Source organism: Bombus terrestris, chromosome 2, assembly GCF_910591885.1.
Source record: "Bombus terrestris chromosome 2, iyBomTerr1.2, whole genome shotgun sequence".
Taxonomy (NCBI): Eukaryota; Metazoa; Arthropoda; class Insecta; order Hymenoptera; family Apidae; genus Bombus; species Bombus terrestris.
The window spans coordinates 9,083,885-9,097,820 of NC_063270.1; the positions used below are offsets into that span (position 1 = coordinate 9,083,885).

Consider the following 13,936-nt stretch of genomic DNA (forward strand, 5'->3'; position numbering starts at 1 on the left):
TCACACACATATACAAGTATTCCCACGAGATATTAGTTCTCTAAGGGTTAAAAAATACTAGATTCGCATTCAGATGAATTCAGAATTGATTTTTTATCATCAATCTGATGGCGTTGATGTCAGTCATGAACGATCGATAGGAACGAAACCCCTTCGATGATTTTGTTACGCATTCGCGATTAGAATCGTTCGAAGAAAATAAAAGGACGCGATGTCCGATTCGTTTAAGAATTAAGATCTTAAGAGAAAACATGATAAGTACTTTTTTCTTGATTTTTCGATATTAATATCGTATTAAAACCGGAAAGGAATATTTTAATATAAAATAATTAGAACTGGAAAGAATCTGACAGATATGGATAGCCAGAAGTATGATTGTTAAGATAAAGAAAATTTTAATATGTTCAATACTTTAATGACTTCAAGCAGTGTTTTCCAAACTATGAATAAAATGGAAAAATATATGTTTAGAATAAATATTAAATAAAAGAACAATTTTGATAACGCAAGATTAATTAATAGCGTAGTGAATTTTAAAACTACAGCATGATAGAAAAGAGATGGAAATTACGTCTTATCGTGTTTTTCCTCTATACATAGTTTTCAAACGCGAACGAAAGAAACAAGAAGTTTGAGGCGGGGAAAAGAGAATTAAGATGTAAGAAACATAATACATATATAACGGCACGTGGGTAGTTACTTATTTCCAAGTATCACAATGATCAAAGTATCGTACATATACACAGCGTGTGTCAAAATTGTCGTTCGATTCGTTGTCGCAAGAACTGATCGTTGTTGATACCCAGGTTGCGAATATTTATGCATTTATGGAAAATAAAAGAGAAAAATATATAAAATATTCAGAGTAAAGCACAATTTATAGCATTTAATAATTGAAAGAAATCTATATTTACGTTTCAGTTTGATAAATATTTGTGTAAACATTCGCAATCTGTTGATAACGTTCATTTCATGCGATGGTAAAGTAGAATCGTGCTTTTCTGCGACGCGATTAAACAATAAAAGAAAACGCGTGGGTTATGACGCTTTAAAGGACGAACAATATATAAATAAATAAGAAGAAAATAGTTTAGTTAAGTAAAATACATCGTGTGGTTCCTTTTAAATTGGGAACAGTAACATCTTTGATGGTAAAAAGCCACGATATCTCTTGCGAAAGATCTCTTGAAGTTTGTTGTCGTTAATGGAAGGAATTTACTAACAAATTAGACTGTTCGGGAAATTCGTAATGTGAGTTAAGAAAGATCTAAATTAAAAATTTGTCGTCTTTTTCATCACTAAACTTCGCATAGCTTTTACAGGCTTCTAAAGTATTTTTTATTTCATGTTTGACTTTCGACTAAATTTTGTAAAGATCACAATAAATAATAACGAGGCCGATAGAGACAAACATTCTAAATACGATTCAAAATTTGAATGTGTAACGTTTAACATTGTCCCACTGAAAAAGAGAAATATATTTTATTAATAAATTTTGGATACTTCTTCCTAATTTTCTTTAATATCCAACCAAGAGCAGTATAGTTGTTTAAACATTTCATTATTTGATAGATAGAATTTGTAATAAAAATGCTACGAACTTTTCGAACAATCCAATAAAAGGCGTTGAAAATTGTGATATTCGCAGGAAAAGGAATCGTTCGATTCTTGCCGGTTCCGTTTTATCTGCAAATCGCAAATATAGTTTCTTAATATCCTGCTTGTTAAACATGATGCGCATCCTGACTCGGCGCATCCTGAACGAACCAGGTGATTCGTCTATGTCGTTAAACGGTAACGCGAAAATAACAGATTTATTTCACCGCAAAATATGTACAGGTTTCGAGCGAATTTTCGTCGGTAAGACGGCGCGCGATGGTTTCAGAATAGGCATGCGCGTGCGCGAAACAGTCGCAGCTAACGATCGAGTCCATCCGACCGCGTCGTCATCCTTCGTGATGCGGTAAATTTCCTCATAGGATCAACCGCGATCATTCTTCGTCGGCTCTCGACCGATTTTTCGTTCACTCGCAAACACAAAATTCTCTATCTATCTACCTAACTATCTATCTATCTATATATATATATCTGTATATATATAATATTCGCGTCGCTCACAATAAAACTAACAGTGTCAAAAATCATTAAGACGCGGTGCTCGTTGGTCGATGCTCGTCGGCCGGCGATCGATCGCGATTAGCGGAAGATGCAGATATCGCGGTAACGTTCTTCAGTCTCGAACCAGTCGATTTTCGATTCGTCGGTTGACGCGCTTCGACGACGGTTCGTCAATAACTCGTTCCGTGGCCGTGCAAAATTTTGTTCGTTCGAGCTTTTTGATACGTAAATCTGTCTATAAACAACGATTATAGTAGAAGTTATAGAACAGTTCAAATTGTCTTATGCGTTTGGCCAATTACGTTCCGCGTATCGACGTTCCAAATCGTCGAACAACGAAAACACGTATTACTATTTACAAGAAAAGTTGAGCGAGCATAGAGTTCGGATTAGAAACGACGTCTCTTGTTTCGATTCGGTCGTCACAAACGAACGAGGATAGCTCGATGCATCTTTTACAATTAGACGGATACAAAGCACGAAGACCGGTTCTTGCGAAATCTCGTCGTCGGTAATTGATCGTTCATCTCGTCACCGTTTCCGGATAGCAATGCGCACCTTGCGGCAACTTTGCGCGACTCGTTTATACAAGTCGATAATAACGTTCAAGCGAATTATCCCGGATGGTAAATAGCAATAAGAACACGACTTTCACTAAACGTACAAGCTGCTCTTTATACAAAAATATCCTCAAAGATACGACATTTTTATCTACAGAATCGATTATCTAAACTCACCTATAAACAATGAACGTGGAAGTACGTGCCACAAAGCTTGGTCGCAAAGTTGCACATTCTTCATCCGAGCTTCAACGCACGCACGTTGTTGCTCGTTCCGATCCTTGCACAGCTCTTCACACCATCATTCGTGTTCAATTTTGCGAGTTTCGCTCGTCGCCAGTGTGTTTCGAAATTATAAGGTAATTCGAGAAGGATAAGCGCGTGCTTGCAATGAAGATAACTGTCGTGTAATTAGGCCGAGCGCGTAGTGGAAGGGAAGGGTTAAAGTGGGGGAGCCCACGACGCGAGCGGACACCCGTCGAAGTCGCGGCGAAGCTTGGCGAGCGAGACGCACGGTTTCCAGCGGTTTTTAGTGCCGTGCTGTGTCGCGTTCCAAATCGTTCCGCACTGCCGTCTCTTCTCGAACGTTTTCCTTCGGAGAAGTCGAATTTTCGCGCTTTAGTCTATCAGCGACAGAGTTGTCCTACAAAGAGTCGTTAACGTGTCACCGTGCTACCGTATCACCTTCCCCGCGAATGTAGCGCGCGCGATCCACTTACCGAACTGAAAACCGAGAAAGAGAAAAAGAACTTGAGACGGACGTGATCACGCACGACCAACGTGCGAACTTTTGTTACGAATATCCGACCGTAAAAACGTTCGAGTCGGAAGATTCACCGCGATAGATGCGTGCGCGAATCAACGGCGATGATGTTCGCGTAGTCGAATCGTGCCAGGACGATCTGAAACCGCACACGAATTGTTACCAAGCTTTCTAGCCTTTGGCGAGAAAATCGAAAGCGACGATCTTCGTTGGTTGGTTCACAGTCGATCTTGATCGCGATCAGTCAGTAATCGACGGTTTCTGGTTTCTAGTTGGTGTCCTTTTTGCGTCTGCGCTCCTTTTATCCTATCCCCGGTCTTCTTGTGCTCTCGTTGCGCTTTAAGAGTCTCTTTAAACGAATCGGCTTTCTAAAAGAGCAACGGTCGTCAATCATTGTTCATGTCCTTCAATTCAGTGTAGGCGATCCTCTTTCGATAAACGTTTCCGGTCGGTGAGATCACTTTTCTCTTGTTTGGCATCGTCGATGGTCCAGGAACATAGTAGTGTCGCCTTTTGTAAACCACCATTCTGTAAATGTAGCAAACGATTCGATTAGTCGATTGTCAATCGCGATTCCTAATTCCTATTCCATCGATTTGTATCGTTATGCGAGGTATTTAAGAATCGTCCACCATTTGCTATCGACTTTCACGAGGGAATAGCGTAATATCGTTCTGTAATATTTCAGGAAGAAACGAAGCGCAATTGGCGATATACGTTTTAAAGAGGATACACCATCTTGAAGATCGATTCTGTGAGAACTGGTGTCAAGTGCTTCGATGATGCGTTCCCGTCACGTCCGTATGAACACGTGTACGTACAGTGATGAGAAAAGTATTTGACTCGCAGAAGTATTTAAACGTTTCTCGTAGAAAGTTTTTCTAAATATATTACGCATATACCTACAACATACGAAACTTTTCGAAATTTTATAACGAATCACAAGTATCGTAATCACGGTGATAGAATTTGAAAGCAGTCTAAAAATTTACATAGGAGTTACAAGATATTTACTGTAAGCATATAGTTTGTAAAAATATAATATAATTTAAATACATTAAAAATGATAATAATAATATAGTAGATACGTGGCTGTTTAAATAATAGCTTTAGCGAAACGCATATTTGCAAGAAATATCTCGTAACTTTTTCAAACTCGTTTCAAACTTTATCGATGATCTCGTGTCATGCAAAATCTTTTCCATAACATACATAACATATTCCAACAGTTTCTACGAGTGTTCGAATACTTTCATGAGTCATCGTATGTGAGTGTATGTATGTTAATGTTAGGTCCATGGGATTCACACGACTCTACGCGACCAACGCTTGAAACGTATCCTTGTTCTATCGATAAACGATCAAACGACTAATAAACTTTCTCGTTCGGTGTTCTCAGATCGAACAAATTGTTTTCATTATCCGTTTGCTAATAAAATACAACGATAAATTATGTAGATCGTGTAGAATCGAAGTGTCGCGACGAGAAAATGTTGTTTCGCGTTGGTTTACCGATCGCGGTTACGTCGGCGCGATATAGCGAACGTGTGTTACGTGTCGCGACTTCCGGTGTTCCGTGCGTCGCCATGAAATTGGCGTAACCGTCAGACAGTCAATGTCGATTGTCTCGACAATACGATCGAGTTCTAACATTGTCATTCCACGTTCTCGAAATGAGTCCATTTTATGTGTTTAACGATAACAAAGACAAACAGAGAAAAGAGATAAAAGAGAAATGTTATGCGAGAAATCGTCACGTTCACTTTTATGCGTCGTTTTTCAGCACGATCAACCGGGACAGTGGCGCGAATAAATAGCTGTAGTTGCAAAAATGCGAGTTTATTTAAATGGATATGCGAAATGGATTTGGATTTGTTCAAAGGAATAAATTTTGAGGATCGGAGAGACGATAGACTGCGTCCTCGCTGAAGCAACACCGAGCAGCTTTTTTGTTGCCTGTCGTTGCTGCATGTTCCGAACGGAACTCAACAAATATCGAATCGTAAAATTAATCACTTGGAGTTCTCTTTTTTTATTTCAAAGCGAAAATTGTTTTCAATAAGTTGTTTGCACCCAAATGCTTTGTAAAACAGTTGACAAACTGTACACGCTGAAGGAACGTTTGTTTCTGTTGCAACGCGTTGCTGCGTGTTTCTTACTTTTAGCCTCGGTCTTCGGCATTACGGAAACAGGCAAGAAGCACCAAGCTTCGTCATCAACGACAGAAACGCGAAGGAACATGAAAAAACACCGAGCAACGACCCGTAACTTTTTCATACGGTATGCAACTTGAGTAAGAAGATCCTCGTTGTTCAATCGCTTCAATGAGGACGAAACTTTAGAGGAACAGGTTAGGTAAATTTTCTGATTAATATATACTCTTTATTTAAAAATCAGCACACACGCAGGTAAACCTAGGTAAGAGGAAGCATGCCGATATCGTTGACCGGAAACAATCGAAGACGGTCTCCGTTTACCTTTTTCATACGAGCGACGTTTCTTTTACTCTGTCTCGTTTGTCGTTCCTACTTTGTTTCGTCGTCCTGCAACCATCCCATCCTGCTTTACGGATCGATCAACGACCCGTTAGGACGCGTGGAACGAGCGTATTTACTAATAAACTTTATTTATTCGAACGATTCAACTACTATCACGAAATAGTTAGTCTAATTGTAAGCGTCGAGCGTTACCAGCGAACGCTATACTCTGTTACGTTAACTCGATACCCTTTAAATAAATATATTGAAAACTAAGACGACAAATCCTGACGTATTGCTAATGCAACGTGTCGATACTTAAAAGCGAACTTACACGCTATATTACCCGATACTTGGAGATCCCGTAAATCTAATAGTAGCGATTATTCCAATAAAGAATCATCATTGCTAGCCGCGAAACGTAGAAAAATAAATACTTCTCGAGGAATAGCATGGTTCGGAGATGGGTTGTTGATAAGGCCTCTTTGGTACACGCACGATGTAGCACGGTGGTCGGATTGACTAGACAAGATCTACTACAAGGCGCTACTATCCTCGCTCTCGATTCTTTCACCATAGTATATGCAACAGATGTTTTTCAACATTTGTCTACAACATTTAGACGCGGCGCGCCTAATTCAAAAATTCTTCCCAGAATACTCCGCGTACTTTGCCGGTGCTATACATACTTTACGTAAGCTTTCGTAGCTATACGTGCTTTATATAAGCTCCTCCTCCCACCCTTTCCTACAAGATTTCCTTACACCGTTGTTATTCAAATTCATGCGCGTGGTTCGCTTTTCAGCTGGATACCTTGGTGGCGACGCAAAGCTATACAACTCAATTAATACTGAAAGTTATGGCGAAATCCCTCGTTCGGCTATTCCTCTACGCGAATTAACGTACACGTTAATGCACACGTGGTCTGATCCGCGAGCCAACCGAGTTGAACCGAAAGATCGTTATCGTAGAAGCGCGTCCTCGACCAGCGAAGAGGCGTTACGAAAATCACAGAATATTGCACGCGACACGATGCGGAGACACGGGATGGAATAGAGAAATATGTTGTAGCTTGTCACGATACCGCGCTCGAAAGGAATATCGTCGATAATCTCGAGCGACGTTCGTTTAAGATAATTGCTAAAATTAGCGGCAACAGGGAAACGTTACGTCTTTGGATAAACCGTTTATAACCGTAACAATAGCCAAGATAAGTCTCGGCTTTTCCCTTGAACGTCGAGCTGTTAACGCAAAGGGAAAAAACGATCGATAGCAAACAGGGATAATTGTTGGATCTATGCGTTTACGATCGATTAATACTACTACATAATAACGATAAAAGACGCCTTGATTTCGCAAAGATTCCCCTACAGATCGACAGATAGACGGATAGATGCGAGAGACCGCGCACGTAAGGATATCTGAAACATAAAGCAAAGAGAAGAGACGAGTGACGTATTATTCAGCGATAGAAAGGCCATAGCTAATTCCACACGTGTACCGTGATACGTGTACGAGATACGTGTCTAGGAGAAAAATACCCACGTGATACAATATTTAATTGTAATAGAATGGCTCTGGGTGTCGATTATTTGTTTCTTGGGAAACTAGAGAGAGAAAGAGATATCGATGCGAATGGAATAATTTGTTACGATTTCTAGGTATCCTGAAATTTCTGTTTCGCCGATGTAAACGTGAATCTGATTAATTTTCCACCTTTTTTATTCTTTCCAACGGTGATAAGTATCATCGACACACGTATCCCCGTACGGAATTAAGCTAAGGCTGCAGCTAAAAGACGAGAGGGGAACGAGACTCACCTCACCCGATGAATCCCGCGGCCAACGATATTACGAGGGCGAGAATACCGGTCATCACTTGACCGGCGGTCGAAACGACGACCGCTGGAGGGGCCAAGCTCTGCACTATTACGAAACGATCTTCTGCTGTCAGTCTATCTCCGTACTTGTTCAGCAAGTCCATGATGATCCCGTTGCTCCAACCGAAACCTAGTTGCACCTCGTACTCACCGCCACCTCCGTGACCGCCTGATACCGTGGCGTCATACTGTGAAACGAACATGTCACAGACGGTCTATTCGTTTACAGTTACATAAGTTTACCTAGATCCCATGGAATTTTGCGTTACCTTCTCGAACATGCTGTGCGTCTCGTTGAACGCCTTCCAGTTGCTGCGAACCCATCGTTGGCTGATCTCGTAGGCGAGCCTCTGCGCCCACGGGTCTCCGGTGTTATTCAACGACATGATGACAAAGTATTGCAAGGGCGGCCAGGCATTCGGGTAATCCCATTGTTCACCAGAGTGTTCGAGGGTAGTCGGTATACCGCCCAAATTTAACATTATTTGATTTTTCTCTAGATACTTGAGCACCTTCGCTATGTATTCCTCTCTCTTTGCGATGTCGTAACAATCGGTCCAAAGCGGCAGAACGTTCGTCGGATAAAAATAATCTCTTTTGATGTCGTTCAGTAAGTCGTAGTCGAGCCAAGCACCGACTTCATCGTGCCACAGTACGGCCGTGACCGCTCTTTTCCAGTCCTCCGCTCTTTTCCGGTAATACGCGGCCTTGGTCTCGTTGCCCATCCTTTGATTGTACTGTTCTAGCAGCTGCGCGTTTCGATATATTATCGAATTCAAGTCCACGGGGACAATGTATCTCGTTTTCAAGTTCGTCAGGTTACCTAAACAAGAAGTTCGTAGAGTGGCTGCGTTGCTATTCATCGTGAATGGGACACGGCTACGCTACAGGATACGATACGATACGATACGCTCGACACGGATGTGGCTACGAGAAGTATTTGCATATATCTTGTCTTCCGATGAAAAGTTTTATCGAGCTCCGCGTTTCGTGATTGTAGCATTAATTCTTTGTATTCTAATGAAATTACCCACGTACTACCGAGCGATACGAGAATCTGATACGAAGTAACTAAACACCTCTAACCTCGCTGTTCTCCTCGTCTTCTTTACGCTTATATCCCTTCGGACGTCTTTTTTCCGAGAATCTACCTTCCTTCTCGAAAATTACGCATCATCTCGTTGAAAATACGCGTTGCGATATAATTTGCGTGTTCGATCGCAAAGAGCCGCGCGGAGAACAGCAATGACGCGAGCGAAACAGCGACTACTAATCGTCAACGGGACGAATCTAAGGAATCGTTTTATCTTCGAATTCGCAAACTTGGACTCGCTTTCGAGATAACGCGAGAAAACAATGCGCGACTGCTTTACCTTTGTTCGTGCCGTCTAGTATGAACCATCGACTAGAAAAGTCCCAGCCGGACTCGGCCGCGGTCTTCAATTCCGCGTAATAGTTGTCCTTCTCTTCGTTCGTGCGAAAACTTTGGCTGGTCAGGTAATCCTCTCTGGTCGGTAGAAATGTGCTCGTTAGAACGCGTTACGAGATTCGGTCGCGACGAAGGATCGGCGACGAAAGCGCCGAAGAAGGAAGAGAAGGGCAGAGGTGAGAACGAAGAGGACGAGACAGGACTGCGTAGGGAAAATCGAGAATCCACTCTTCTCCTAGGACATTCTGGTCAACTTACTTACTTGTAGGATTCTGGTCGAGGTCCCGAAGACTCCTCGAAGAATCTGGCTAAAGTGTACTTCACTCCATCCACTTCAACGTCCACCGTCCTATTGGTCATCCAAAATTCAAACTCCTTCTCTAGAAGGTGAAGGTTATCCTCCAGCCATGTGTAGTCGTTGGTCACTTTTAGATACTCTTCGACCATAGGAATCAACATGGGAGGCTGAGATCTCCTAGCGTAGTAGATTCTGCCTCCGTTCGGGATGAAACCGATCTTGTCCACCAGAGAGACGAAATTGGTTAACATTCCTTTGACGGTGGTGTACATCTCCGAAAGCAGCAGCCCTTTCACGATCCAGTACGAGTCCCAGTAGTAGAACTCGCGGAATCGGCCGCCGGGCACGATCACCGGATTCGGCACGTAGATGATGGAATATCGATCCTCGTTGACCCGCACGTCGTCTTTCATCTTTCGTCCCAACATTTTCCAAATTTGGTTCAAATCAGAGGCAAATTTGCGAAGATCGTGATCGTGGATTTTGTTAAGAAACTTCGGTTGGCTGGTCCAGTCCACTGGGTTCCATTCCTCGAACTCGGATCCTTCTTGGTCGAACGTGTTGTTGATGAATTGTTCGATCTGGTTCCTGGTCGGTGTTTGATTCACGCTTTCCATGAATTCGCGAAATAGGAGCAGCGTCTCGTTCGGCGAGAATTTCATCTTCATGTCGACGAACGTCTTCGAGTCCTTGTAGATCGAGGCCATCTGTATCGTATGCAGCAGCTCGCCATGGCAGTAAATATCGCTGCAAGCCACAGAAACGCACGCGTATGTCCCATCAGTACGCTGATTTTCCGATTCATCCACGTTCGATAGAATCAGACGACAAATTCCAGTCGAAACGAGCTAGAATTCGCTAGCTGTGTATCTCGATAACTTTGCGTCTCGTTCCTACCAGCCCTTGCGTCTTGTGGTCCGACGCAGACGAGCGACATTTCTTTCGCCAATTTTACGCGCGTTTCGTCAGTTAGATAACGCGAGAAACAAGTAAACATACTTATGATTGCAAACGACAGTTTTATTGCTTTGTGTTCGCTCTAGGAATATCAACTTAATCGAGCGACGATATTCTGTTCGATGTTATATCGTACGTAGTTATGGCGATTGTAAAAGATAAGATCGTAGCAAAACCATTTACCCGTACTTTTCTAATTGAAATAAATCTTCTCAAGAAATACGCGTCGCTCGTCTACGCCGAATCCGTATCGTAGAAATCTTCAGAGTCTCGCGGATTTCCCCGAACTCGTCGTATTCTTCTCGTTAACGAGGCACCGTCGAACGTCACGAGCAATTTCCGACCACACGAGTCTCAGGATTTGGTCAAGGATTTACCATACTCTTTCATGTAAGCGTAGAACAAAAATTCCCCGCGATATCGACCTCCACACGTGTCACGCAAATATCCGAACGACGAACCGTCTTTCGAACGTTGCATCGTTTGAAACGTACGCGCGGGACAACAAATGGCAATAAAAAGAAAAGTTTACGAGTATTTGCAAGTTATAGAATCTGCACGGAAGCAGCGTCGACCGAATTCATGGAATTTCTTTTCTCCCTTTGTAACGTTAAAAAGTAGACCGAAAAGAAACTAAATCGATGGCGCAAAGTTGTAAATGATACGTCGCGTTAACGCAACGTGATCCCTCGATAGGTCGATATTCGTCGTGACCAATCTTTTTATAGACCAATCAATTAGCCCGGTGGCTCTTATTTTAATGAAGGTCACGTGTAAATAATTCGAAGCTGGAGCGCTTCGTCCAATTTCATTTTGTTTCGTTCAATTTCATCGCCATCGTGATAATCAAATTTTTCTGCGGCCGCGTGTTATAGGAACGCACGATGTATCGCGTCGTGCGAATCGAACTAACCACGTGTGCTTTGGTTATCGCGCATCTCGTCGACAAACGAGAGTCTTTGTAAAACGCGAAACTGTGATCTCGCTACGATAACGTGGCTAATCCATTATCTCGTTCGTAGCTGATATTTACTACCTTTATGATAAGCTATCGTACGCGGCTGAAACGCAACGCCTCGTTCGGATCAATTCGAGTAACTTGAAACCGTTCTATTTACTTGGCGTGAAATATTCTTTCCCAGTTTCTGCTCTCGTCCTCGTTCATCACGTCAATAAAATTCAAGCGCTTGAAGAACGTTATTGCAAAGCTCGTTTTAAAAGACGTTGATACAAACCCGTTGTTTTACTTAGATTCCGCTCGTCTCATTAGAAATCCGCTTTCTAGCTTCAAGCGAGGATGCGGTGATTTCTTGGAAGAAACAGCGATCGCCAAGCTATTGTATAACGTTATTTTCAGTTTCGTACTTGCTAATATTAGTTTTGAAAACCAAGCCGATTTTTCCTTGGCTCTGTCAGCCAGGTCTATTCTTATTCCGTTCAGATTGTAATCAAGCTCGTAATTAACATTTTGCGGATATTCCTGTCCAGAAGCATAGGCATTTAGTCGATTCTAAGTTATAGCAATGACTCGCGAAAGCATTCGAACGTTTATCGTAAACAAATTTTACGTATGCAACTTCGCAACGCTACGTGTAAGACACGCACACGTGTTCGTAAAAACTATGTACGACTCCTCCGATGCTTACTACGAGCGTTACAATGGTTTACTATACGATCATCATGTTACGTGTTACCTGGTGTTTATTTCTTATTTTCTATTAAAAATACCCGACAGAACTGAAAAACACGGGTTTCGCGTAATTCGACTAATCCGAACGAAGAAACGTTCAGCGAAACATCATCAGCCTCGCTAGCCGAGCCGAGCCGAGTAGGGACGAGCGAATGCAAGAGAAATCGCTCGTAAACCTCGCAAATACGGTGCTCGGTTCGTTCGACGTATCGCGCGTTAAGGTCACGTTCATTGTACTTGCGGAACACGCTAATTTAGGCGAGGCACGCGCAGTTTCGTTCGGCCAAGTTCATTGTTAAGGCCGTTTCTCGCTGGCTGCAACTTCACCACGATCTCGTAATTCGCGACGATTCCGCGATTCGCCGAGGAAGCTGAGAAAACGTGCGACGAACGAACCAATTTCGTTGGCATTCTCCTCGACGATGAATCAGCGAGAGTCGTGCGTTCGCAAATAATATCAACTTGCAGACGATCGAGCATCTATTTCCGGTTGATAAGATTAGTACGGCTTGCGAACGAAAGAATCGCGACTAATTTTGTCGAAAGTCACGCGATGAGATCGCGCGTGTCGATCATCGGATCGCCTTTTGCGCGCTGCCACGAGTGACGACAATGCCGGACACGAGAATTCCTCGTTTCAATGGCCGGGACTCGCGAGTCATCCGGTTACGCAACGAGCGCGTGAAATGCTAGCTTCGCGCAGACGATACACGGTGGTCTCGGATGCGCTATTTCGTCGCCAAAATTACAAACATATTTATACCGATGTATTCTGTCCGCGAGAGAAGCAACATCTAAATTTATTAGAGTTGACACCGATGGTACGAGCCAGAGAGAATATACGATCGATCGATTTGTATGCACGTTAAGCCGTATAAAACAAATAAAAGGAATAAAATTACAGATAAAATAAAAGAAAAGCTTCTTTTAGCGCAAATCGTTCGTTCATACTTGGACGGAGTTACGGTGGCGATTGCAGAAAGTATTTTGTCACGCCATCGTATTTCTTAAAATATTTACGTGCTAATCGGTTAGGCCCGGGTATATTAAATTTCGTACTGTGAAAATGAAATGTATAGAACGCGATGAAAAACGCTTCACGATGGTAAATAAGGGTGTGCGCCAATATTGTTTGCAGTCACTGTCCTTATGGTGTATAATATCAAGAAAGATGTCTGCTTAGAAATGAACGATCACCAATTGGTGTCGATCGCGTTTCTCGTTACATCTTGCCAGGCCTCGCAAGGGTACGTTCGGTATTGGCTTCTCGAATAGCAATTTTTAGTCAACCAATAGCTTTTACGGAGTGACGTTAAAAGTAACGTGTATGCCAATACGCGAAAACTAATGGATCAGGCGAACGATGCTATTCGAGAAGCCACAGCGAACGTATCTCTCGAAACCTGGCAAAATGAAAGAAGAAACGCGGTCGACAGGCAATGACTTTGTTCGGCGATGAAAGGCGGCCATTTATCTTTATGCAATAGATAGCACGCATTAACGTCCAGGTACTAATCTAAGCGATTTGTGCAAAAAAGAAATACGTTCGACCATTTTGATTAAACAGCGTTTAGTTCTAACGATAAAGCCTAGCGATGGTGAAGAAGCGGGCGAAAAATTCTTTTGTCGTCGGAGTTTGTTTCGACCAAAGTACGAATTCCTACGCCATAATTTCAGAAATTTGGTAACGTGAAAAATTGCTCGGACGTCCGTTTCTCGGGGGTTTGCGAAGATTAAAAATTTGCTGGAAGTAAAATTTACACGC

General features: G+C 42.5%; 1 protein-coding gene and 1 long non-coding RNA gene across 14 annotated transcripts in view; one reads left to right on the plus strand and one right to left on the minus strand.

Annotated features, from left to right (window-relative positions):
- Positions 1–679: 679 nt before the first annotated feature.
- Positions 680–13,936, minus strand: part of LOC100648008 (trehalase) — a 44,786-nt gene continuing 31,529 nt past the window's right edge. For 10 of the 13 annotated variants that reach the window (XM_012317434.3, XM_048413505.1, XM_048413490.1 and 7 more), the window contains 5 exons: positions 9,489–10,271; positions 9,171–9,304; positions 8,067–8,620; positions 7,744–7,985; positions 2,856–3,969 (listed from right to left, as the gene is read on the minus strand). In XM_012317434.3, the coding sequence (XP_012172824.1) occupies positions 3,828–3,969; positions 7,744–7,985; positions 8,067–8,620; positions 9,171–9,304; positions 9,489–10,271 (1,855 nt within the window). In that variant the 3' untranslated portion in view covers positions 2,856–3,827. Of the gene's footprint in view, positions 1,687–2,855; positions 3,970–5,801; positions 7,340–7,738; positions 7,986–8,066; positions 8,621–9,170; positions 9,305–9,488; positions 10,272–13,936 lie in introns of those variants that run through there. The other 3 variants (XM_048413447.1, XM_048413444.1, XM_012317468.3) reach the window with 3 other exon arrangements.
- On the plus strand, positions 3,914–7,166 carry LOC105666601. The gene is made up of 2 exons (XR_001099405.3): positions 3,914–4,054; positions 4,130–7,166. It is a non-coding gene; the product is annotated as an uncharacterized LOC105666601 (long non-coding RNA).